The sequence below is a fragment of the Pezoporus flaviventris genome, unplaced genomic scaffold (assembly GCF_033815535.1).
Source record: "Pezoporus flaviventris isolate CSIRO_AGI_PZ_B2104156 unplaced genomic scaffold, CSIRO_AGI_Pfla_v1 ptg000176l, whole genome shotgun sequence".
NCBI lineage: Eukaryota > Metazoa > Chordata > Aves > Psittaciformes > Psittacidae > Pezoporus > Pezoporus flaviventris.
The window spans coordinates 1408089-1432500 of record NW_026892724.1 but is presented as its reverse complement, the minus strand read 5'-3'; the positions used below and the strand labels follow the sequence as shown (position 1 = coordinate 1432500).

The 24412-nt window shown below is 58.3% G+C and overlaps 2 protein-coding genes across 2 annotated transcripts; both read left to right on the top strand.

Annotated features, from left to right (window-relative positions):
* The first annotated feature begins 59 nt into the window (after positions 1-59).
* Positions 60-4810, top strand: MYCL (MYCL proto-oncogene, bHLH transcription factor). The gene is made up of 2 exons (XM_061480292.1): positions 60-926; positions 3010-4810. The coding sequence occupies exons 1-2, from the start codon at positions 422-424 to the stop codon at positions 3573-3575; spliced, it is 1071 nt and encodes a 356-aa protein (XP_061336276.1). The 5' UTR covers positions 60-421; the 3' UTR covers positions 3576-4810.
* Positions 4811-6756: 1946 nt separating this feature from the next.
* On the top strand, positions 6757-21514 carry TRIT1 (tRNA isopentenyltransferase 1). The gene is made up of 11 exons (XM_061480148.1): positions 6757-6949; positions 12597-12737; positions 13180-13278; positions 13491-13639; positions 14497-14639; positions 14890-15001; positions 15563-15675; positions 17107-17184; positions 18411-18520; positions 18842-18959; positions 21312-21514. The coding sequence occupies exons 1-11, from the start codon at positions 6800-6802 to the stop codon at positions 21449-21451; spliced, it is 1353 nt and encodes a 450-aa protein (XP_061336132.1). The 5' UTR covers positions 6757-6799; the 3' UTR covers positions 21452-21514.
* Positions 21515-24412: the final 2898 nt, after the last annotated feature.

Below are 24412 nucleotides of genomic sequence, written 5' to 3'. Positions count from 1 at the left end.
GGATGCTCAGGGGCAGCCGGGGTCTCCCAGCCCGGCATAGGGGTTGGCCACTGGTTAACAGCCTCATTACCGTCCCCGTTAGCATCACCGTTAGTTAGGGGGGAACTGAGACATCACTCACACCGCACCCCCCCCCCCCCCAAGAAGGCGGGAAAAGGGCAGGATCCCGCCCTCTATGCAAATATCATCCAGGCGATTGGCGGGCAGGCGGGGCCGGTGCCCTACACAGGCTATAAGAGCGGGGGGGAGACAATGCCCCCGCCGTCCCGGGTCGGGGGCTGGCGAACGGTGGAGTGGGTGCACTGGGGTGGGGGTCTCCCCCTCATCCATGGGGCTGGGGGTGCCCTTTTGCTGAGCGGGGCTGCAGGTCGAGCTGGGGGAGTGCCCCCTTTTCTTGCTGTTCCCCCATCCCCATGCAGAGATGGAGTTTGACTCCTACCAACACTACTTCTACGACCACGACGCCCAGGAGGATTTCCACCGCTCCACGGCGCCCAGCGAGGACATCTGGAAGAAGTTCGAGCTGGTCCCCACTCCCCCCATGTCTCCCTTGGGTGTCCCCGGGGAGAAAGGCTGCAGCTCCGGGGCGGAGGAGCGCTCGAGCGGGCTCTCCCGGTACTACCGGCCCGGGGAAGAGCCGGAGTATCTCATAGGGACGAGCGAGATCTTCGGGAACCTGAGCGCTTTCATCCTCAAGGACTGCATGTGGAGCGGGTTTTCAGCCCGGGAGCGGCTGGAGAAGGCGATGACAGAGAAACTTTCCACGGGCACGCAGAGGGCCACCCCGCACAAGCCCTCCTTCGCGCAGGATTTGGGGTTCAGCAGCTCGGTCAGCGAGTGCGTGGATCCCGCCGCCGTCTTCCTTTGCCCGCTGGCCGAGAGCAAGATCCCGGCGTCCTCGGGATCCGAGGGTCAAAGCGATTCCGGTAAGGAAGGGGTCGCGGGGTGGGTTCCCCCGGGCTTCTGGCCGTGATGCTCCCGCGGGTCGGACACGCGTGTCTCCGGCCGGGCAGCGCCTTTGTTGAGGGCCCCGGTCCCGGCCCCACGAACAAAGCGGGCTCGGCTGCTCCCGTTCCCCTCTTCCCCAACGGGGTGCGTGGGGCTCGGGGGTGCCCCCCTCGCTCGTCCCGTCCCTTCGGAACCCTCGCGGGGAGGTTGGTGAGGGGACACCCGGTCACCGTGGGAAGTCTGGAGGCTTTGGGAGCTCGTAACCGCTGCGGTTTTCCTTTCCCCGGGGACAAAAAGCAAAATTCCCCCCCCCCCCCCCGGGGGGCTCCGCGGGGCGGGCGGGGACATCGCGCATCCCCTGCAGCGTGTCCGGTGTGGGGTGGGACAGCGTTTACACGGGGGGTCGGGCTGAGGAGCTGCCTGTGACCCCAGGGCAGTGCGGTGCCACCCGCTCCTCGGACCCCTCATCACCCCATTTATAAACACACGCTTGGGTCCCCCCCCTCCAAACCTTACTCGCCCGGGGTCAGTGCGTGTTTCCCCCGCTCCCACTGAAGCCTGCGGCCCCGCGGTACCTTGACCCCGTTAATAAATCCCCCGGTGCCGCGCCGGTTGAGTCACGGTGCGAAACGGGCGCTTAATGCCATTAGGGTCCCGCGGTCGGTAAGCGGGTGGCGGGCGTTAAGAGGCTTAAACCCAACCGGGGGGACCGGCCCCGTGGGGGGGGTCCCGGGTCCCGGTCCGGGTCCGGTGGCGCCACGTGGGCGCCGAACAAAAAGCAACAGATTGCAAACAATGAGAGCGGCCTCGCTGACGGGCAGGGGAGAGGGCCAATGGGATCGCGCGGCAGCCGGCCGGCCCCGTCAGACAGCCAATGGGCGGCTCGGGTGGGCGGGGCTTCGCGGCCTGACTGTTATTAATGAGCGGCTTGGGGGGGGATGTTGTGTGCCCACGTGGCTGAGACCGGCCGCGTTGTGACACTGGTGACCAGTAAGGGTGTCCCCAGTGCCTCCAGTGTCCGGGGTTTACTGGGCAGAACCCCCCCGAGCAGGGGTGTGGGTTGGGGGTCACAAGCAGGAGGGTGCCCCAGGGCCCATCTCCTGTGGCCACCACTGGTCCTCTCACAGAGAGCTGGGGACCGTCCTCTGCCCGCGATGTTGAGCATCTCGGGGCACCTTTAGCAAGTGGCTGTATTTCCCCCCTCAAAAACCCAAGGGAAAAGGTGGAAGTGCATCCCTAAAGCAAGAGTGATTGAAGTTGTGCCTGGAGCCAGGTGACCACGCTGCGCCCAGGGGCCAGCTTCGGGCCTTGCTGGAGCCGGGACAAGCTCGATGACAACAGGCAGGGTGCTTTGGGTCCGATTATACTTCGTTTGGGTCTTGCCCTTCACAGCTCTGATATGCACACACCCCACCCGCTGCCTCCTGGGCTTGGGATGCCTTCGGGGTTCACCAAGTCTGTGGGAGGGATCCCATTGCCTCTCCCTGCCCCCTTGCCCTGCGGGGGGGCTGTCCCCGGGAAGCCTGGGCTGAATGGGGCTTATCACTTGTGAAAAGTGAGTCACTGGAGTGAGAAGCTGCTGCTGAGGGGAACAAAAGGCAGCTCTGCCCACCCCAGTCCCTCATTTACAATTCCAATGGACCAGGAGAGCACCTGACCAGGGTCAACTTTGGAGTTAGGCTGTCCCAGGTCCCCAGCATCCTGCTGCTCCTATCCCCCCCCCCCGGGTAGGTAGGCTTGGGTGTTTCTTGCCTGATGATCCTTTATCCTGGACACATGCTGCTCCTGGTGCTGAAGTGAGGCAGAAGAAAAGCCCCATTCAATTTTGGGAGGCCACGCACTTGGATGTGGAGGGAATGATTTCATTGGGATGATATTGGCAGAGCCCTTAAATCACAACCTCTTCTGGAGGCTGCAGAGTGGCTGCGGTGCATGAACAAGCTTTTGTGGGACGGCAGTGGGGTGATTGTGCAGGGGCTGTGGGGAGGTCTGGCGAGTTGAGGGGGTGCCCAGGGCCTCCAGCTGATGAGGTCTTTCTTTTTCCGTGTCCGTTTTGGATAGAAGGCGAAGAGATCGATGTGGTGACCGTGGAGAAGAGGCAATCGCTCGGCCTGAGGAAGCCGGTCACCATCACGCTGCGCGCCGACCCCTTGGACCCCTGCATGAAACGCTTCCACATCTCCGTCCACCAGCAGCAGCACAACTACGCCGCGCGCTCCCCTCCGGACACGCGTCCCCTGCCAGAGCCACCCCAGCAGGACGAGGACAAGCCCCCAAGCACCCCCCAAGCAGAGCCGGCCCCTGCCACCACGCTGCCTGAGCCCAGCTTGCCCAAAGCCAGCAGCAGCCCCAGCTCCGACAGCGAGGACGTGGCCAAGAGGAAAAACCACAACTACCTGGAGCGCAAGCGGCGCAATGACCTGCGCTCGCGCTTCCTGGCGCTGCGGGACCAGGTGCCTGGGCTCGCCAGCTGCCCCAAGACCCCCAAAGTGGTGATCCTGAGCAAGTCCTCCGAGTACCTGCAGTCGCTCCTGGCTGCGGAGAGGAGGATGGTGGCCGAGAAGCGGCAGCTCCGGCTGCGGCAGACCCAGCTGCTCAAACGGATTGCTCACCTCAAGGGGCACTAGCGCCCGGTTGCACCCCCGGCTCCCCAAAACCCCCGATCCCTCACGATTTGCACATTTCTTAATGTTGTCGTTTGGTTCAGTTGTTGAACTGTTGGCCCCAGGGGTCTAGAGCACGCGGTGGTTGCTGTATGTGGGGTGGATGCGGTGCTGTTCCCGGCTGTGGGAATGGGGCCGCAGCCAGAGGTCCCCTTCTGTGGCATTGCCTGCCTTGGCGCCGGGTGCTGCAAGGTTTCCCCTGTCCCCCTGTGAAGCTTTCTTAAGTGACTGCTTCGATTCATGGGCTCAGCTCCATTCCCCCTCCCCGGCAACCCCTGCTCCCCTCTCTGCTGTTTGTCACTGATAGAGTTGCTGGGAGTTCTTAGGGCATCCATCTCGCCCTGAAAATGCCAAGTGACCTTTGGCTCATGGAAGCAGGCAGAGGCAGGCATGGACATCCTAGCCCAGGGCTCTCCTCTGGACGCACCCCGATGGAGATGGTGATGGCAGGGTGTCTCTCACCGGGGTTAACAGCACCCTGTGGGCAATCCCCTTCCTCGGCTGGACCGTACCTCACTTTCTTACCACATCATGCAGTAGCTTGTCTTGGATTTGATGTTCTAGAAACTGCTGCTGTAACTGCAAGTCTTATACTGGAGGCTGTGTTTTTATACTGTATTTTTGTACCACTTTTTGAGAAGTATTGGTAAAGAGTTTGCTTTTTTTATATATATATAAAAACCTCTTGTTTTGGAGGGGGGTTCCTGCTGCAGGGAGAGCTCAGTCCTGCTGCACTTTAGGGAGATCAGGAAGGGGCTGGCTCCTGCTGGACCCTTGAGCTGAGTCCTTGCTGAGGCTGGTCTTCCCCCTCCAAACCACCCATTTGCAATAACGGGGTTTTTCCCCTTTCCCATCCTTGTGTCCTCCTTTCCCACCCTTGCAACTGCTCCCCCACCAGCAGCCACTGAGCATCCTCTGCGAAGCTTTGGGCTTTACATGAGCATGGCTGGAGGGGGCAGGCTGGGGGCAAGGGGCATCTGTGCTGCCTTTGAGGCTTCCCCCTGCCTGTGCCATCCTGTGGTGGGGTATGGGGTGGCAGAGTCCCTTGTCCCCTCCTGGGGTGTTGGCAGGGGTGGCCCCACAGGGCAGCACCTTTGGGTCCCTGCTGACCTGCTGAGAACTGTTAGAGTTAACACTGTGGTTGGATTTAGCACTTTCTTCATTACCTCACACTTCATAAATAAATACGTTTGCAACAACCTGGGTTGGCTTTTTTCCATGCAGGCGGCTGTGGGGCTCTGTGCATTGGGCCATGATGTTCCTTGGGGTGGGACCCTGTGTTTTGGGGTGTCCCTGACACAGAAATGAATCCGTTTGCACCGGGGCTTGGCTGGTAGCAAGACCAAGTCCTTTCTCCTGACTTTCTCCCAGCGGTTGAAAGAGAAGTGGGGCCAGGGAAATGAATCACCTGGATTATTTTTCCTCCTTTTAAGTGGCTTTATTGGCAAGGAGGGGCAGGGAGCCCATGCTGAGCTCTGAGAAGGCTTGCATGTAACAGTAAACCCCCCTAATGGGGCTCAGGGCAGCCAGTGTGGGGTGATCACTGCCCCGTGGGGCTGGGGTTGGCAGTAACCCTATAGGGAGGGGGGGAATGCAATCCCTTCACTTCAAGGGGCATTGGAGACCATCTCCCCAGATCTGCCAAGTGGATGAAATTATATACACGTGTGTGCTCTCCCTGCTGCCCCAAACTCAATGTGTTTGGGTTTCCTTCGTGCTGGCAGTGAAAGTCTTGCTTTAAATGCGAGAGGGACACGGGATTCTGTTACTGCTGAGCAGGCAGAAGAGCTGCTGCAGGAGATGCAGCCACCTGGGAGAAGCAGGCTTAGAAAGCAGCAATTCCACCCTGCAGGAATCCTATGCTCCCATTCCCTTCAGCTCCAGCACTGTCTCACACTCGCTGCATGTTGCATCATGCCATGTCAAAGCCTTTTAGGGCTGCATTAAAAGATGCTCACAGGAACCACAGCTTAAACACGGAGCAGGGTGACCTAAATCTGACACCTTGCCCGTGTGTAGGGAACAAAGCCGAGCTGCACGAGTCCCTCAGTTGCTTATTGCTGACACTTGCACACCGGTGTCTCTGAGCTCAAGGTGAGCCTCCCGGTAAGGTTTTTAGCAGGGTGTGCTTTTGCTCTTCATGCTGAAGGCATGCCGGATGCTTAAAACACTTTTTCTCTCTTAGGCACGATGTGCAGATCCATGGCCTGAGCAGGGACAGTCACCAGGGGAAAATGTGGCTGGTTTTTAAGTACACCACACCTCTGATTTCTCCTGCTGAAAGCCCACATACCTATATATACACCTGAGACTTCCCTGGTTAATAATGGAGACGTCTCCTCTCGTATTGCCATGACTGACAGCACCCGTAAGTGAACCAAGTAAGCACACAGGGCTCCTCAGTGCTGTGATGTGCCAGTGTTGGCTGGGACCATCCCGATGCAGCATTTCCAGCTTTAACAGTTATCTCCTAGTGCTGTTGCCCTGCTCACCCCCTGCTCCTTGTGACCCCCCCCTTCCATACCACCTTTTCTTCTCCCCCCGCTCGCTGTACTCGGGTTTCTCGGCCACGGAGCCGCCTTCACGCCTGGGCTGGCAAATTTGTAGGGCAGTTTCCCGAAGCGGTGATAATCCCCCGCAGCCTCCCCGCTCCCTGTTGCTATGGCAGAGGATGTGTGTTGCCAGGGAGATACCCTCCTCCCGCTGTCTCCATAGCAACCGTCTCCCTGCTTTCCCTCCTTCTCTGTCGCCACGGAGACAGCCGCCCGCTCCCCATCTCCCCGTGTTGCCGTGGCGATGGGGAGGACGAGCTTGAGAGGAGGCTGCGATTGCCACGGCAAAGCGCCCCTATCTTGTTGCTATGGCAACAGCCCCGCTCCTCACCCTCCTGCCCTGTTGCTATGGCAACAACATCCTTCCCACCCCACCCCAAAATAAACGGGGACCAGGGCGCAGGACCCCACTCGTGGGCATGGCCGGGATTGAGGGACCCGGGGAGGGGGGGGGGCGATAAAGGGGCCTGGGGGTCCCGGGGACCCGAGGAGGGTCCGGGTCCGGGGTGGGGATGGGGCCGGTGACCGGAGCCCCGAGCCCCGAGCCCCGCCGCAATGAGGGCCACGGGGCACAGGGCCCGGCCCCGTCCCGCCCCCGTCCCGCCCGCCCTGGCAGCCGCCGGGCCGGGCCAGGCCATGGCGGCGGCCGCGCTGTGCCTCGGCCGGGCCCCGCCGCCGCGGCCGCTCGTGGTGATCCTCGGCGCTACCGGCACCGGGAAGTCGGCGCTGGCGCTGCAGCTGGGGCTGCGCCTCGGCGGGGAGATCGTCAGCGCCGACTCCATGCAGGTAGGGCCGGGAGACAGCGCGGCGGGGCCTGCGGCCTGCGAGCAGGGGAGGGCCGGCGCTGGGCCTGAGGGAGGCCGCGGCGGGGAGCGGGGCCTGCTCGGGGCCCGCAGAGCCCCGCGGGGTGCGGGCTGAGCCCCCCCCGGTGTCTGTGGCAGCCGTGCCACAGCAGCTGAACGGGGAGGCAGAAGCAGCGCTGCGGGTGAAGGCTCCCTCCGGGAGGAAACCCGAGCGAGAGACTTTCATTTAGACCCACAAGGGCTCCGCGGGGGGGTTGAGGAGCACTTTGAGGCAGCGGCTGGGGGTAACCGGTTGTAAGTGGTGCTGAGGATCGGTCCTGCGGGTGCTGGCAAGGAGCCTGGGCTGTGGCAGCCGCGCAGGACGTGGTGGGAGCCCTGAGCGAGCCCCACGGTCCCGCTGGTCCCTGCGCTGAGCCGCGTGTCCCGGCTCTGCCGTGCGCCTTTCCAGGGGCTGCTGGATGGATGGAGCATCAGCGAGGTGCGATGAGGCAAAGGGACACCAAAGAGAGACGGGGAAGGAAGGATGTTAACAGCTGTATTTGCTGCTTGAGAGCCTGTGGTTTCATCTCCTTCCATGCTCCATCCCTAGCAGTGTGGAAGATAGCAGATACAGATGACACAAGGTCCTTTTCTATGAGTCTGTGCTGGATTCAGGAGGAGCTGAGCCTCTTTTTTGGTCCTGATTGCACCGACACGGGAGCTTCATCACCAGATGCAGATTTCAGCCACCACAGGCGGCTTGTTATTATTGGTTAGCAAAATGTTTCCTTCGTAATCACTGCTTTGGCTGCTCTGGTTCTGTAGCACCTGAGCTCCCCCAGCCTTCAGTGCTCAGTGTATTTATTGTGCTGGTTTAAAAGTGTTTGCTGCCAACAGCACCCTTCCTGCTGCCCAGGGATGGGCTCGCGCTCTCCTCTCCTGCAGCCACCTCCTGCTTTCCTGCACCTGGCTGCTGATGCTGGTCACTATTTGTGTCCTAGAGAGCTAAACTTTAAACTTCCCTCTCCTCAATCTGGAGCAATTAGAAGCTTTAATTTTACGGGATGTTTTCCTTAAGCTCTTGAGCAAGGAGTGTTTGAGGTCTGAGCTGAATTGAGTCCTGCAGGGGCAGAGCATTCATGTAGATGGAGAAGCTTTGTCTGGAGCTGCCTGGCCCAGCCATGCCAGTGCTTCGAGTCCTCACCATGTGCTCTGTAATGAAGGACCTCCGTGTCCATCCTGCTCTCCTCGAGCACAGGGTGCGACTGCCTGTGAGCTGGTTTGCTCTGCAGTCCTCTTCTGGGCTGGGATGGCTTTTAGGTGCCTGCTGTTGCTTGCAAGACGAGTTACTCTGCTGTCGTGTCTGCACCAGGAGCGTCTCTGGTCAGATCTTGGCTGCTGGGATTTTACTGGTGCCGACCTTCCTGCAGACAAACCCAGAGCTTTTGTTCAGTCATTTGTGCCTGGTTGTGTGCTGGTAACCCTGAGGCTCTCGGCCCTCGCAGTGACCTTGGGACAAGGAGGCACAAAAATACAAAATGTAATGTTCTAAGTAATGTTGATGGCTTTGTAATGGAAAACTGCGGTGCTTGAAGGTAGTTGACATAGTTTCAGGCCCTCAGGACCTCAGTACAAAAGGTGTGAGAAAAGCAGAAGGACAGGACCTGGGGATGGGAAGTATCTGGGACTAGCAGATGTGGGTGGGCACAGATAAACTCACTGATAAGTAGAAGGGCAGGATGATTGCGATGTCTGTAATGTTAATTAAGCTTGTTGGGAAAAGTAAACGACCCTTAAAGACCCCCACATTTTTGTATGCATGCCGGAAACCTTTTGGAAAATGATGTGATATGCTCGGTGATCATATAAGGATGACCTGTATAGCAGTTCGGAGACACAATAAAGAATACCTGCTTGTCAACTTGAAACTCTGTTGGCGAGTTTGTTCCTGGAGTTTCCTCCGAATCAGACCGCCAGCCCAGCACGCAGCAGGCTTTAGGATGGGGAATTGTGCCTGTTGACTTGAGCAGCGCTGCAAACAGGAGGCTCCCGCTGCCCCCCGAGCTCTGCAGACGTGGCTGAAGCCCACTGGTGCGCTGCAAATTCTCGGTTCATGCTGGTGGATGGTTTGAGGCGTCTATTTTGTGCTCTGGTTATTTCAGGTCCCACTATGGGAATGCAAGGGGCTGGGAGGACGCTGGCTGCAGGCACCCAATGGCATCTGGTCTTGAGTGGCTCTTGTCCTCCTTTCCTTTTAATCCCATTCTAGCGTGACTGTGGAAGGGGAGCAGCTCCGTTGCCTTTATCCCGCAGCACAACGTGCTCTGAGCCTGGCCTCAGGCCGCCTGAAGGCGCAGCCTCCAGCAGCCCGTGTCCCACTAACCCCTGTGCCCTGCTCGGGCGGCCGCAGCCAGCTCTGTGCTTGCTCGCTGGCTGTGTTCCCATGGGATACTGCCCGCTGCAGATCCCTCTGCCACGCAGCACTGGCTCCGCTGGCCTTGCCATGGGTTTTAAAGCTCCCGTTGCTCATTCCCAACTGGCAGCTGCCAGTGCCCGTGTCCATTCATCGCTGCGGTCCCGGTGGGCTCTGACGAATGCTGGCAGTGTCCTGGGCAGCTGCTGGAGCTGGAGCCAGGCTCGGGAAGGGGCCGGGAGCCCCAAACCCACCTGTTCCCACACAGGCACCCCTCTCTCTGCAGGGCGTTTCGTCATGGCTGTGGGTCGCTGTGGTCATGTTACAGACTTAGCTGCTGCCTGCGTGCAGCTCAGGAGCTCTGCTTAATCTGATGGCCTCTTAATCTTGTTTTTTTTTGTCCTTTCTGTTGCTGTTCGTCATCCCAGAGGGTTTCCTTTAGGAGTAAGTCGTTCCTGGGAAACCCAAATGGGCTGAAGCCAGTCCTGTTTCTTTGTTCTTCCTGATCCCAGCTTGCTGGAGGGCCCCATCCGTTCCCCATCTCACTGTCCCTTCTGGATGCCATCCTTCTCCGGAGGCTGTTGTAGCACACTGGGTACATTTGCCATTTACTGTGTCCAAGTCAGGACATCTTAAGAGCCTTTGTTGCCATCTTTCTGATGGCAGGGATCGGAGTGGGGAGTGAGTTGAGCTCTCCTTGCATCCTAGCTTGGTGTGGGCCCTCCATGCCCCTCTCCAGCTGGGAGATTCCCTTGGTTGTGTGGAATATTCACACTCTCCCAGCTGTAGGTGGCTTGGCTGTGTCTGGGGTCACTGTGCTGCACAGCCTGGTGTACTGTGCCTTTACCCCTCTGGTGCAGATGGTGACAAAGGGACGGAGTTTGGGGCTGTGCAGGAAACTGGTGCCAGAGTGAGGGTTTGGGAGAGCCCTTCCCAGGCTGAGGAGCCTCACGGCACCGTTTCCTGAGGATCACTTAGAAGGGGAGATGGCCCTGTCCTCCCAGCAAAGAGCTGGGAGCTGCAGGGCTGACCCGTGCGGGGCCTTCACTGCAGGGTGAGAGGATGCTGCCAAGGCCGAGCATCTTGAGCCCGCAGCTTGTGCTCGGTGTGTCGGAGGGCTGCTGCTCCAGGCTGCTCGCTGCTAATCTGTTTTGGGCGCCTTAGAAAGCAACAAAGGCTTATCTGAGCCGCTTGCTGCAAATAGCCATGAGTGTCAGGAGGACGTCTGGGTGCGACAGCCAGCTGGTGGAAACCTTGCTGCTTGTGTGTAAAAGGCCGCCTTTGTTTCCTCCCAGCCCACAGACTGACACCGCATTCCTCCCCTTGTTGCTCGATATTCGGGGAGGCTCTCGGTGTTTAATCTCCAGGAGAACCTTGGGGGATCGGAGCTTGAATGGGTAAATCCTGTTTGTGCCTGTGCAGAGCACTGGGAGCTCCCGGCTGCTTCCGAGCCCCCCCCCCCGTCACCATCAGCCCTCGGTATTAACTCTGATCTCAGGCAGACGAGTGGGAGTCGGAGGAGCTGCAGGGCTGGGCTGGCCCTTGCCTGGGGAGAGGTGGCACTGAGCCAACGCTCCCTGCATTCAAAGGCTTTCGGTGCCGGCTGGAGACCTGCCTTGAATAGTGCTGCTCAGCCCGGGGCTGGGCGATGGAAGGGGATCAATAGGCTGCAGCCAGCCACGGGGCGTGTTGGCACAGAGCTGCCTCTTGGGCCTCTCCTCCCGTCTGCTCCCCATCCCCTGGAGCCAGCTGGGTTTCTGCAGGGCCGAAAGGAAGAGCATTTGGTTGCCCTCCCGCTCCCCTCTCGCTTCCTGCCCCCAGGCAGCCTTTCCCTACCGAGGGACTGGAGCAGGAGCTGGCCCTCGCCCACCGAGCAGCAAGTTCCGAGCTCCTGGCAGGATGGGAGCTGTGCGCGGGGCCGCAGCCGGTTCAGCCGCCCCGGCAGCTCCGGGCTTCCCTGCTCCACTGACCTGGGATCGTGCCTTGCTGCCGCCCGGTGCCCGCAGGTCACCTCCGTGTCACCTTGGCCTGGTGTCTGCTGAGGGCAGGCAGTGGGTGGAGGCTGCGCTGCCTTGGCAGCTCCTCGGAGGGGATTAAGGGGAAATGTGTTTGTGGAAGTCTGGCCCTCTGGCTGGGGTGGGTTCTGGGGAGTGGAGGAGGAAGGGCACAGCCATTTCCAGCCCTTTCTCCCATCAGCCTGCTTTATTCCAAGCCGGGAGACTGTTCCAAGCAGGAGCAGCGGCACAAAGCAGAGCCTGAGCCACTGTGGCACACAGTGCGGAGCCAGGCTGGACAGAAAGTGCCCACTGTCACCGTGTGCCTGCTGCCAGCACCCTTGGGGTACAGGTCCCCACTGTGATACCTGCTTCTCTGCAGCACCCATTGGCCAGCAGTGCTGGGCACAGGGGCACCCTGTGCTGAAGGGGGTTGTGTTTGCATGCCACGGGGAGCAGGGTTAGGAGCCTTCCTCCCTTCTGAGTGAAACATGCTCTCATCTCCCCCAGGACCCAGCCGAGCTGCGGGGATGGGATGCCAGGCTGAGGCAGCTCCGGTACTTGCAAGGTCTGTGGGCTTAGGCTTTGGCTGCTTTATGCAGCCTGGAGGGTGGATTTGGGCTGTGGCTCAGGTGTGTGCTGCTGGGATCGCAGGTTGCTTTGGCTCGTCACCAAGGATGCTCCCAAGGGGTTGGTTCGGGTGGCTTTTCTCTCTGCTCTGCTCTTAGCTGGCTAGCTGAGGGTGAGCACCTCCCAGCAGTGCTCTCCCAGGTTCTATATCCCAAACTTGGGATTGAAGACTCAGCTCGAAGCAGTGAGATGCTCCCGGTTGCACTCACGGGTGTCTCTCAGGCATGAGCTGAGACCATTTGCATGTTCAGGAGGCTCCGTGGAGTCGCACGTTGCATCCAGAGACACTTGTGCGTTACGGGAAGCAGTGATCCTTGCCCTCAAACGAGACTCAGTGCTGTGCTGGAGGGTGGTGTTTGGAGAGAGGCAGACCTGAGCTTTTAGCTCCAAGAGCAGTAGATGAGGAGGTGGCAGTTTGGAGGCAGCCATCCTCATCGTTGTGGAGCTCTGTGCTTCGGAGCTGGGCTTGCCTGGTTACCCTGACCTTGATCCATCCCTAACTGCAGGGTTCCACCAGGCCAGGAGAGCAGTCACGAGCTGTGGGGGAAAGGAGCAATGGTCAGGGGGGTTCTCATGGGGCATAGAGGTGAATGATGGGTTCTTCTCTTCCCCAGGTGTACAAGGGCTTGGACATCATCACCAACAAGGTTTCCCTGCAGGAGCAGCGTCTGTGCAGGCACCACATGATCAGCTTTGTGGATCCCCTTGTCTCCAACTACACAGTGGTAGATTTCAGAGACAAAGCTGTGCCTCTCATATCCCTTCACTCTGCAGCCTGCCTGGCTGGGCAGATATGGACTTCCCCCCTTCACAGCCACAAGAGGGATCAGGGTTTGCCTCAGACTTGGGCTCTCCACAGTGCAAATAACTCTGGGTTTCAGGGGATACTGCTGGTGAGGGGAACTTGGAGCTGCTTTTACCCAGGTAATGCTCAGGGCAGCCCATCCTCAGGGCTGGCTGGGGAGGATCTGAGCCAGATGTTGCCTTCCCTGGCAGTCCCTGGGTGTCCCCGAGTTTTGGTGGTAGCTGACACAGGCAGCAGAGGATAGTGACCGATGAGGGACACCTATAACCCTGTCCCACAGCCTTAACCAGCTCCATGGAGCTGGGCAAATGAGGTTTGGGCCAGCAGGCTGCTGCTCCCACAGCCCTTCCTCCCTGCTGTGCAGCTGTGCTTATGCTCCTTGACGATAGCACATTGAAGACATCTTTGCCCGAGACAAGATCCCGATTGTTGTGGGAGGAACCAACTACTACATCGAGTCCCTGCTCTGGAAGGTCCTCATCAACACTAAGGTACATCTGGGGGGCTGCGTATCCCACTGGGAAAGGGTGAGCCCATGTTCAGAGCAGCCTTCTGCAACTGGGCATGGTGTTCCCCCTGCTAGAGTGGGGCAAGGAGAATCAAAAGCCCCTCATTCACCCTGTGGGTCTGGGGGATGTTGTGGCTTGCGCTGGCCTTGCATGTGGATGAGTGTCCCCATTGAGAGGAGCCTTGTGCCCTGCAGGAGACGGCCAGCACAGCTCCGGAGACGGTCAGGGACAGGAAGGTGGAGCTGGAGCAGCTGGATGGTGGGGAGCTCTATCGCCGCCTGAGCAGGGTGGACCCCGAGATGGCAGCCAAGCTGCACCCCCACGACAAGCGTAAAGTAGCCAGGTGAGCTTGGGGTGAGCTTGGGGTGCCCTGCACCCCTTCCCGAGGGAATCGTGTGCCAGGGAACACAGCAAGACAGGCTCTCCCATCCCAGGTGCGTGCTCCCAGCCTCTTAGCAAGGTGCCTGGGGACCTTGGAGCACTGGTGTTGAGGAGCTCTCTGGGATCTGAGACCTTTGGCCATGCAGCACGCCAGCCTTTGGGATGCAGGATGGTGCATGGCTCCTGGCTCCTGTGCACTGGGGCTGCTCCCGCTGCGGTGCCCCAGCAGCAGGGTTTATCTGAAGCTATTTAAAGAGCAAGCTGCTGTGCTGGCTGAGTAACATAGCTGAGCTCTGTGGGAACAGCACGGCGGCAAGACCAGGCTTGCTGCTTTGGCGGGCCCATCCCAGCTGAGCCCTGGCCTGGGGGGAGCAGAACACCACCCACCCCATTCGCACGGTGCGGAGGGGGGACAGGGGGTTGGGCACCCCCAGCAGCTTCCTTCACCTCCCTGCCTGGGCTGGGCTGAGCATTAGCAGTGCTGGCCCCTTCCCTGCAGCCCTACCTGGCTGGAAAGGGCAGGGCTGGAGCCAGAACCCTGTCCCCTGCAGGATTTGTCCTGCTGCCAGGCAGGAGTGGGTGGCTGTGCTCTAGGCTCCTTGGGTGCCATCACTGTGCTCTGCACTGCTTTGTACCCCCAGGACCTGGGTGTGCTCAGGATGCTGGGCACGGGAGGGGGCAGAAACCAGCCCTCCCCCCACATGAGAAGGATGGATCTCAGTGAGTGTCTGCGGTTCCCTTTGCTGGAGTCCCCAGGGCTGCCTGGGAAATGGAAAAGCTCATCCTCACCCAGCCTCTGAGCTCTGTCTCTGCTTGCAGGAGCCTCCAAGTGTTTGAAGAGATGGGGATCCCCCATAGTGAAATCTTGCAGCAGCAGCAGGAGGAGGAAGGTGGGGGGCCCTTAGGTGGGCCCCTGAAATACCCACATTCCTGCATCTTGTGGCTCCATGCAGACCAGGCAGGTGAGAGTGAGCTCCTGGCTGAGTAAGGCGATGCAGATGAGGGCTGACGCCCTGCTCCTGCCCCAGCCTCCTCCCTGAGCGAGGCAGCAATTCCTTTGGCATCCGTGAGTGTGACAAAGGACTTGTTGCCCTCGCCTGCTGGGTTCTGCCTTCCTCAGCGGGATGGGGAGGGTGGCAGCGCTGGGGCATGTTCTGGCACGTGGTCTAGCTGTGGGCCTCCTGAGGGCATGCCCTGCTCTCCTCCTCCCAGCTCTGGACCAGCGGCTGGAGAAGCGGGTGGATGACATGCTGGCTGCGGGGCTGCTGGAGGAGCTGCGCGACTTCCACCGCCGCTACAACCAACAGAAGGTGGCTGAGAACCGGTGGGTGAGGAGCCAGCTCCCTTCCTGCTCATCCCCCCCCCCCCCCATCCCCGAGCCATGCAGGCACCAAAACAGCTCGGCCCGAAGCACCTCTGGTGCATTGCTGCTCCCAGCCCTCTCCTGGCAGCATCTGCTCTGGGTTCCTGCCTCTGCAGGGGCACCATCGTGGAGAGGTGTGGACCAGCCGGATCCTCAAGCACTTCCTGGCCTCCTTCCCTTCCTGCCAGAACCCTCAGAGCAGATTTGGTCAAACAGCAGAGTCCCTGTGGGTCTTAGTGTTGGGAATTAATTTTGCCTGGACCATACCTGCCATTTTCCCTCAGTAAAAATGACTTGGTGCTGCCTAAGCATTCACACAGGGAAGCTGACATGGGCTGGCCCTGAAGGCACTGGTCTGTCTTGTGTGCCTGGTTTGGCTTGTCCCCTGAGCCCATGGGCTTGTGTCACCTGGGGAGGTTCCTGCAGGGTGGGATGCAGAGACCCCAGCTATTCACAGGAGGGTTCAGGTCTCCCACTGTTCTACAGGAGATGGCTTTGACCTCTGCCTCTTGTCTTCTCCAGGCAGGATTACCAGCACGGCATCTTCCAGTCCATTGGCTTCAAGGAGTTCCATGAGTACCTCATCAGTGAAGGGAGCTGCTCACCAGAGACCAGTGCCCTGCTGCTGCAAAAAGGTGGGAGGAGCACCCTGCATGCCCTACATCCCTCAGCCCCATGCAGCTTCAGGAGACACTGCCTGATGGGCTGAGCCAAGCTCAGACCTTAGCGCAAGTCTTGTTGGGGTTGAGCTGCACCTTTCTCTCTGCATTTTCCATATTTGCCAGCTCAGGGGGACAGGGGCTCCTTTTTCAGTGCTTGGAGCATTGCTGAGCACAGCCAGAGCAATTCCTCCCTTCCTTCCCCCTGGCCTACATGCAGCTTGTACTGGGCACGGGATCTGGAGCTGGTCCACCGGTGACCTGGGTGATGAGATCCCAGCTGGGGTGTGAATGCTGTGGGGAGCTGAGCTAGAAAGGGAATGAAGTGGAACTCAGCATCTGGTTCAGCAGCATTATGGTGGGAAGGAGCCTGGGGATCTAGCAGATCACAGCATGAGTCAACAGTGGTGCACTTTGATGGCATGTTCCATTCTGGAGTTCGGGACTGGTGTTAGAGGACAGGTTGAAGGGGGTGATCCTGCTCCTCTGCTCATGAGGCCTCACTTGGAGCATTGTGTGCAGTTCTGGTGTCAGCATAAAAAGGACATGGAACTGTTGGAACAAGTCCAGAGGAGGCCACGAGGGTGCTCAGGGGCTGGAGCACCTCCTATATGAAGACAGGCTGAGAAAACTGGGGCTGTTCAGCCTGGAGAAGGCTGCATGGAGACCTCAGAGCAGCTTCCAGTGTCTGAAGGGAGCTGTAGGGATGCTGGGGAGGGACTCTTCATTAGGGACTGTAGTGACAGGACAAGGGGTAACGGGTTAAAACAAACAGGGGAAGTTTTGATTGGATCTAAGGAAGTTCTTTAAGGGTGCTGAGGCACTGGAATGGGTTGCCCAGGGAAGCTGTGAATGCTCCATCCCTGGCAGTGTTCAAGGCCAGGTTGGACAGAGCCTTGGGTGACCTGGTTTAGTGTGAGGTGTCCCTGCCCATGGCAGGGGGGGTTGGAACTGGATGATCCTAAGGTCCTTTCCAACCCTAATTATTCTATGACAGAGCTGCTCTGCTCCTCAGCACAGCAGAGGTTCCAGGCAGAGTTGATCTGTGTTGGGGAGGGTTCAGTGCAAAGTGGAGATGGGAGTCTGAGGAAACCACAGCAATGATAAAAGGCTTGAAAACAGAAGGGGCTTGTTATGTCTGCTCAGGAGACCATTACAGAGGGATAGATAAGTCTGGTACTGAGTATTGCCAGGTTGTACAGTGGTCAGCCATCCTGTGGGACACCTGTGGGGAGGATGAGGAGTCCTGAGCTCCATTTGTGCAGATTGATACTTGGGTATTGTGAGAGCAGGGCGGCCCTTGAACAGATTGTTCTACCTGCTAAAAGCTTCAGGGCAGAGGTTTTGGGCTCTGAGCTCATCTTGCAGCCTTACACTCACCTTTGTTTTAATCCCTCTGTTTCAAAGGGATCCAGGCCCTGAAGCAGGTGACCAAGAGGTACGCCCGGAGGCAGAACAAATGGGTCCGAAACCGCTTCCTGAAACGTGAGTCCTCTGTTCCTACCCTACCTCACCACCCCTGTTCTTCATCTCTCATCTTTCCTCAGCCCATCCCCTGCTCCTAGCTCAGGAGAGGCTCCACTGCTTCGGGGCTTGGGCAGGGGGTGCCCAGCATGGTCCCTCTCCTCATGGTGTCGCACATGGTGCCCAGTTGATGCTGCCCTCCGGATCAGGAGCATGAGCCTGTTGGCTGCTCTGAGCATGGGCTGTGCTGGCTGCAGTGGCCAGGAGCCAGCAGGACTTCCCCATCCCAGCCCCAGCCTTGGAGCAGGGCCAGCAGCAGCAGCTGGGAGCCGGGCACTTGTTGAAAGGTGCTCGGTAGGGGCAAAACAACAATAAAATAAAGAGAAAAAGCCCAGGCAGGGAGAAACTGGGCTCAAAAGAGGCTTTGAACGAGGTGCAAGAGCTGTCCCGCAGCCATGTGCTCGGTGGCTGTGGCTCACCTTTCTGGTGGCAGGTGTGCTGCAGCCCAGCTTTGTGAGGAGGTTGGTTGTGGTTACAACACCAAGGAGCAGCAGCTGCTGGAGCCTGGCACGCAGCAGCCTGGGATGGCTTTGTCTGAGCGGGTGCTCTGATTGCTGCTGCCTGTGCCCCGTGCCCTCACACCGGGCTGGGGGAGGCCAGAGGGGTGGCTTTGAAACTTGGGCCTTGTCTGAGGCATTAACAAAGCATCTCCCACTGTGGTCTGCTGCTGGGAGCACTGTGTGGCCAGAGCAGCCACACAAGCCATTACAGCTCTGAGTGAGGAGCTGCACCCACAGATTCCTCATCCAGACTCTGTGCCTGCATCTCCTTGTAAGCTTTGTGTGATGGCTTTGTGTCCACATCTAAGCTTTGTGTGATGGCTTTGTGTCCACATCTAGCTTTTTGATCTCCTGTGGCCTCCCATGTACCATGGCAGTGATGAAGTGTTTGTTGCTGGGCTGGGCTGTTGGTGTGCTCAGATTCCACAATGCTGTCCCAAACAGACAACCATGGAGATGCTTGCCTGTGTTCGTAGGTGCTCATGCTCTTTGCAAGGGTGGTATCCCCCCCAGGCTGAGGTCTTTGGTAATTTGGGCTCTGGAAAGGCTGGTGCTGTTTGCTTCTGAATGCTAAAGAACTATATAGGAAAAAGCAGGACACTCTGCTCATAGTGTAGCCCCATGGGCACTGTGACATGATGCTGGGGGTGTTCTGGTGTGCTGAGTTGTCTGCCTCTGCCTCTGTAGGTCCTGGGCCCAATGTACCCCCAGTGTATGCCTTGGAGGTGTCTGATCTCGTGCGGTGGGAAGAGAATGTGCTGAAACCTGCTCTGGAGATTGTGGAGAGCTTCATCCAGGTACTGGGTAACTGGAGTTAACACAGGAGCCATGACCAAGAAGCCAACTTCTTTGCAGTCTCCAGGCCCGTTAACTTGGCACTTAGTCTCTCTGCTGTCTGCCTGTGTCCAGCCTTGGGCTCCCCTCACAGTGGCAGAGGACTGTTGTCTAAGCTGAAGATTTCTCCTGATGGCCCGTGCTGCACTTGTCTTGCATGGTGCAACTGCAGCGTCTGTCCCGCTAGCATTGCTGTCTGCGTGTGGCAGGTTCACATCCCAGAGTGAACACAGCCAGGCAGGTTTCACAGCAGCCCCCAACTGGAGGCATTATTTCACCTACAGGGCCAGGAGCCCCTGGCAGAGCCCGTGAAGATGGAGCCCGATGTAAATGAGAACAAGCGGAGTCAGCGCGTGTGTGAGCTCTGCGACAGACTCATCATTGGGGACAGGGAGTGGGCAGGTAGGGCTCAGCTGGGGGGGAACAGGACATGGGAGGGGGCAGTCACACAGAGAGGTGCAGCGAAGCAGCTCTCTGAAGCAGAGCAGCTTTCCTTGCCTGGCTGCCTGGCCGGATGACCCTCAGCACATCATCTCAGCACATCATCTCAGCACATCATCTCAGCACATCATCTCAGCACATCATCTCAGCACATCATCTCAGCACATCATCTCAGCACATCATCTCAGCACATCATCTCGGGCTTCCAGGGCTTGTTTACAGCCCGGGATGAAAGGAGCCATTTGCAAGCCCAGGGGGGTGCAGGAGCTGTGCCACAGCAGCCATCTGTCAGGCTTCCCCCCTTCCCTGCACCCAGTCACTGCCCTGCCAGGCGTGGGGATCTATAGGTACCATCGAGCCCTAGAGCTGTTTGTTTAGTGAGGGCTGCTGGCCCTTTTCAGCACTTCAGGTGCTTTGTCATGAAGCAGAGAACAGGTTTGTTTCTTCTAAAATGTGTAAAAAAACTTGGAATGGTTTTTAATAGCTCAGGTTTGCTCCAGTATCTCCTATTTGTGTTTTTTAGAGTATTGCTAGCTGCAATGGTAATAGAAAAGGATTTTCTATTTTCAATAGACTGCCTTTAAAAGAGCTCAGCTGGAATCAGATTAACTCTGAATTTATCTGCGCTGGGAGGCTCATGCTGAGAACCAGGAACAAAAAGTAGCAGAGAAACTGGCTGCAAGGAGCAGACCTGGTAAATCTCCATGTGTTGCCCAAACACAGAGTGCAGGCACAATGCACAGATAAGTTCTGCAGGTCGTTGGTCATTGGATTTGAACAAGTCACTTATTCCTATTGATCCAGGGAACTGCTGAAAGCAAAGATGGAAGGAGGCTCAGAATAGGAAGCTCATTGTAATGAGATCAGTTTGGAAGTGCCATTGTTATTTTAGCCAGTCTCAGCTCTGGTGCTTTGGAGGAGCTCTGCCTCCTCCAGAACTAGAGGACTCTGAAAGCTATCAGGGTCCAGCAGGTTTTGTGACTGGGTGGGAACTCCACAACCCCCCCCCCAAAACACTGCATCTGCAACTGCACATCCTCCAGGAACATCCCAAATTCTGCTAGATGATGACAGTGCCTTCCCCAGCCAAGACCAGCTGTGGTTCCCTGCATCCAGCTGAATTTGGCTCACACCCCAGGATGGTGGGAGAAAAACAGTCCCAAACTGGGTGTTACTTGTGAGTGCAAAATGGAAGTGAAACCAGCAGTGGGGGCTGAGCTGATGTGCAATCTGCTCTGGTTTCTGTAGGCAAGTTACACATAGTCCTGGGAGCTGTTTCCCAGTACCCCACTGGGTCTGGGGGATGGAAAAGTTCTATTTGTGTGGATTTTGTGTGGATGGCTCGTTCCCAGGCAGCGCCTGCTCCAGCCACTGAGAGCTTTGGTGTTGCTTGTAAGAGGTGAGACTTGATTTCAGGCTGAGGTGACCCTACAGCAATTGTGATAAAGCAGCAGCTTTGCATGTAACTTCATCCCTTGGCAGGAAAGGATGTCTGGAAAACCCCTCAGGGCCATGATTCAGTTAGCACATCCCCTCATTTCATAAAGGCCCTGCTTGGAAAGTTTGCTGCTTTAATTGCTGCTCTGATCTCTTGGAAATAGCAAAACCACCCTGCTAAGATGCTTCATGGCTCTGATTAGACAAAGCGCCTTCTACTTAGATAACACCACTGATACAGGAGATTTTACTGCCCTTAACTCTGTGATTTCAACCAAGTGCAGCTCCTGCTGCCGTGCTGTGTCAGGACAAGCTGCATCCCAGGGATTGTGCCTCTGTTCCCCCTGCCTCCTGCTAAGTGCTCTCATGGCTGGGGGCCTTGCCCTGGAGTTATGCAAAAGCCTAATTATGCTCCGGGCTCCATCCTGAGCTGCTCTGCAGATTTACAGGAGATCCCAGTGCTGTGGTGCAGGCATCTAGGCCTATAAATGATCCTGGCAGAGCTCCATGGGGTGGTGGAGAGTTGCACAACCTTCCTGCATCCTTCAGTGTGCTGCCTCTTTGATAACACTTCCCTTTCTCCCAGCCTCCCGGTGTTGTCTTGGCTGGGAGGAGGTTTGCTGGGAGAGTTCAGTGAGTCCTGACAATCTGGAGACTTCTGTGTATGCAGAACCAGGGTTTGTCCCTCTCCCATCCTCCCTGTGATCAGGAGGAGGCTTGGGAGGGTTGTCCCCCTTCATGGCCAGGGCAGGGCTTGGGAAGTCACTTCTCTGCAGGAATGAACTGTGTGGGAGGATGGGAAGGGACGGCTCCCTACGCTGGACATGGGGTTGGCTGTTCCACAGAATCAAAGGCTCCGTTTGCATCTCCCTCCAGCTCACACACGCTCCAAATCCCACCTGCACCATCTGAAGAGGAGAAGGAAGCTGGAGGCTGCCGGCCGTGCTGCAGAGGCTGAGGGGGACAGTGCAGGTGCAGCGACCTCGGATGAGGACAGCAGCCAGGCTTCACCGTAGGGCTCCAACCTGCCTCTGAAGGGGAGGAGGCAACTTGGTCCTGGGTGGCCTTGGACTGAGTGAGCCGAGGGCTGAGGCAGGTGTGTGATGGCCAAAGGCCGCCTCGGATCCTCTTCGTGTGGCATCATCGTGCCGTGTTCCCATGCTTCCTCAACCCTGCCTGGAAGGGGCTGGGCCCTGGGGCAAGGCTGTTGGGAGCATCCTCCCGTGCCAGGTGTTAATTCCTGCCGGAGACACAGCATTGTCCTTGGAATGGTAGAGCTGCCGTGTGAATGTGTCCTGCTTGGAGACAGGAATTCCCTGCCCTCCTCCAGCTTGGCCAGGGGTGCAGCTCCAGAGCTGAGCGAGCTCTTGCTGCCTTTATTGTGGAGAGGAATATTCTTTTATATGGAAATAAAGTTGCAGGATGATCGTGGGCTCCTTTCCCCATTGCCAAGCGCTGTTTTCTTGCTGTTTCCACCTGGCCCAGCTTCCCTGCTCTGGGCATGGGGTGGGAGGGTCAGGTCTGGTCCCTTCCAGCCGCCTTTCCTGCAGCTTCCAAGGGAGCTGAGCAGATGTTCCCTTCTTGTGGAAGCCGTCTGATCCCAATGCACGGAGCAGGTGCAGAAGGAGCTGGCACCTGTTAAACAGGAACTTGGAAGTGATCTCATCCAGTTTGCAGCAGAGTCTGTCCCAGTTAGAGCTGAATTCCCGGGGCTTTACGCTGTGGTTTGGCAACGGGAACCAGCCCTGCAGTTGAATCCGAGTTGCTGAGCAGCAAATTCCTTGTGCCACATTCTGCAGGCAGTTGGTCTCCGCAGCATCATCCCCGCCAGGTGGAACAGCGAGGGCCTGGATGGGCATCTGGGACTCTCCTGGCAAATGCAGTCAAGACGGTTGGTTCCTCCTGGCAGGGTTTTGGGTGGCAGAACACACAGTTTTCCTTCAGCTGCTTGCGCAAGAGCCATCTCGCAGGGCTGAATGGGTGCAGGCTCCGGAGGTGCTGCTCCAGTGGGATCATGTTAACCTTGCAGTCTGTGCTCTTCAGCACTGGGGTGATTTCTGTAACTGCTTTGAGCAGCAGCTTTGGGCTGTTTGGGAGGGATGTGGGGAGGATACAGGGAAGAGCCGGGAATTCACGTTGGCTTTTCTCTGCCAGCGCTGGGGCAGAGCTGGGCGTCAGCCTCCTGAGATGCCAGGCACCACGTTTGTGTTGCTGGGTCTGTGCAGCAGCAGCCGAACCTCTTCTCCAGCCCAGACTTGTTGCCATCCACAGTGACTCAGTGTACGTGGATGTGGGCTCAGCCCAGCGCTGGAGCGCATGGCCAAGGGGTTCTGCTGGCTCAGATGGACGAGGTGAGGCCGGGTGTGTAAAGCCCCATTCCCTGCCTGTGTGCTGGGTGTGGATGGGTTCAGTCACATCCCCAGGCCAAGCTGGGATCCTTGGGCAGCTCTGTGAATGAGGGGTGGGATTATCTGCGGTCTCCTGGGTGCAGGCAGATGACTTCACTGTTAGAAACAGATTTAATGTCCTTAATCAAATATGAACTTTGTTATCCGCACTGATAAGTTATTCCTCTAGCACAATAGCTGCTAGTCTGCCTGTTGTGGTCCAGAGCCACTCACAGAGGCTGTGCTGCAGCCAGCATGGACAGGGTGTTCCAGGTCCCTGCCACCGCTGCAGTGCCCTGGTCTGAGGACAGCAGCTCCTGGGTGTCCCAGCAGGATGGGACCCTCATTCTTGCTTGTTCATGCTGCGTGGTCCAGGACATGGAAGGTGGTCGTGCCCGGATGCTGCCAGGAGCAAGAAGCAGGGGAGTTTTCTTTCCGAGAGGCAGTGGCCTCCGATCAGATCACTGCAGACCCAAGCAGGAGTCACTGAGAAAGTTGTTGTGGTCTCTGGTTTCAGGCTGCTGGCGGGGACGGGAGCTTTAGGGATGGGCAGTGGCACTTCCCTCCATCTGCCCTTGCTAATCCCCAGACAAACGCAGCTCTTCCATCTGTGCAGCCGGAGCCGCGAGCCCATCACACCAGCCACTTAATCTAAATGGCTTTGGCCAAAGATAAGGTCATTAATTCCACTGGGATTAGGAAAACAGCACAGGCCTGGCAGGGCTTGGCGCTCCGTTAAAGTCCTCGGTGCCCTGCCCTGGCCGAGCACCGCAGCTGAAGAGCTTGGGCTGGAGGAGCCCTGTGGCAGAGCATCGTCCCCGTGGACTGGCACCAGGGCTGCTGGTGCAGCCTGAATCCTTGTGTCCGGAGCCAGGGATACAGGGGCAGCATCCCACCATCCGCCTCCCCATCACCTACTGCCTCCAGCCTTCACCAGCCCCTTCCACAGCTCCACATCACGCACTGGAGGTGGGGCTCTCACTTGAGGCCACCATCCCTGGGGCAAAAAGCACCCAAAGCCCCTTTGCTAGTCCCAGATCCAGCGTCTGGCTATGATGTTCCGGGACTTGTGCTTGCTTCCGTTTCCTTCACCTTTTGGTTCCCTTTCCTTGCCGTGTTTTGGCTGTGGAACGCTCCCATCTGCTCATCCCACAGGGAATTTCACCCCCTCGCTGGCGCAGGATGTGCCGCAGCTCCCGCAGACACGCATCAGACCCAGCCGCTGAACCCTGGCCTCCTCCTCAGTTCCCAGTGGGATCACGGTGCTGCGGAGCCCCTGGGGATGGGCTCAGTGGGAGCGAGCCCTCGGGATCCCCAGGCCAAAGGTAACTCCTGGGGTGGGGAAACTGAGGCAGGGCTGGTGCATGGAGCTGCTCTGCGCGCTGCCGGGGCTGGGAGCGGGGCAGGGCGCTTTGGATCCCGTGGCCCATCACTGAGCGCCTCGGCAGCGTTCCAGGCGGGATGCACGGAGCGTGTGGTGCAAGAGCCTGGAAATAAAAGGAGCTGTTTGCTGAGGTGGTGCCGAGCGGGAGCTCAGCCGCTTTGGCGGCAAAGACCCTGGCACCGGGCCTGGAAAACACCGGGATGCAG

Coding starts and splice junctions, on each gene's coding strand:
- MYCL (XM_061480292.1), top strand. CDS start 422: ATGGAGTTTGACTCCTACCAACACTACTTCTACGACCACGACGCCCAG. Junction 927..3,009: donor CGAGGGTCAAAGCGATTCCG/GTAAGGAAGGGG, acceptor CGTTTTGGATAG/AAGGCGAAGAGATCGATGTG.
- TRIT1 (XM_061480148.1), top strand. CDS start 6,800: ATGGCGGCGGCCGCGCTGTGCCTCGGCCGGGCCCCGCCGCCGCGGCCG. Junction 13,279..13,490: donor AGGTCCTCATCAACACTAAG/GTACATCTGGGG, acceptor TGTGCCCTGCAG/GAGACGGCCAGCACAGCTCC. Junction 15,676..17,106: donor TGCCCTGCTGCTGCAAAAAG/GTGGGAGGAGCA, acceptor TCTGTTTCAAAG/GGATCCAGGCCCTGAAGCAG.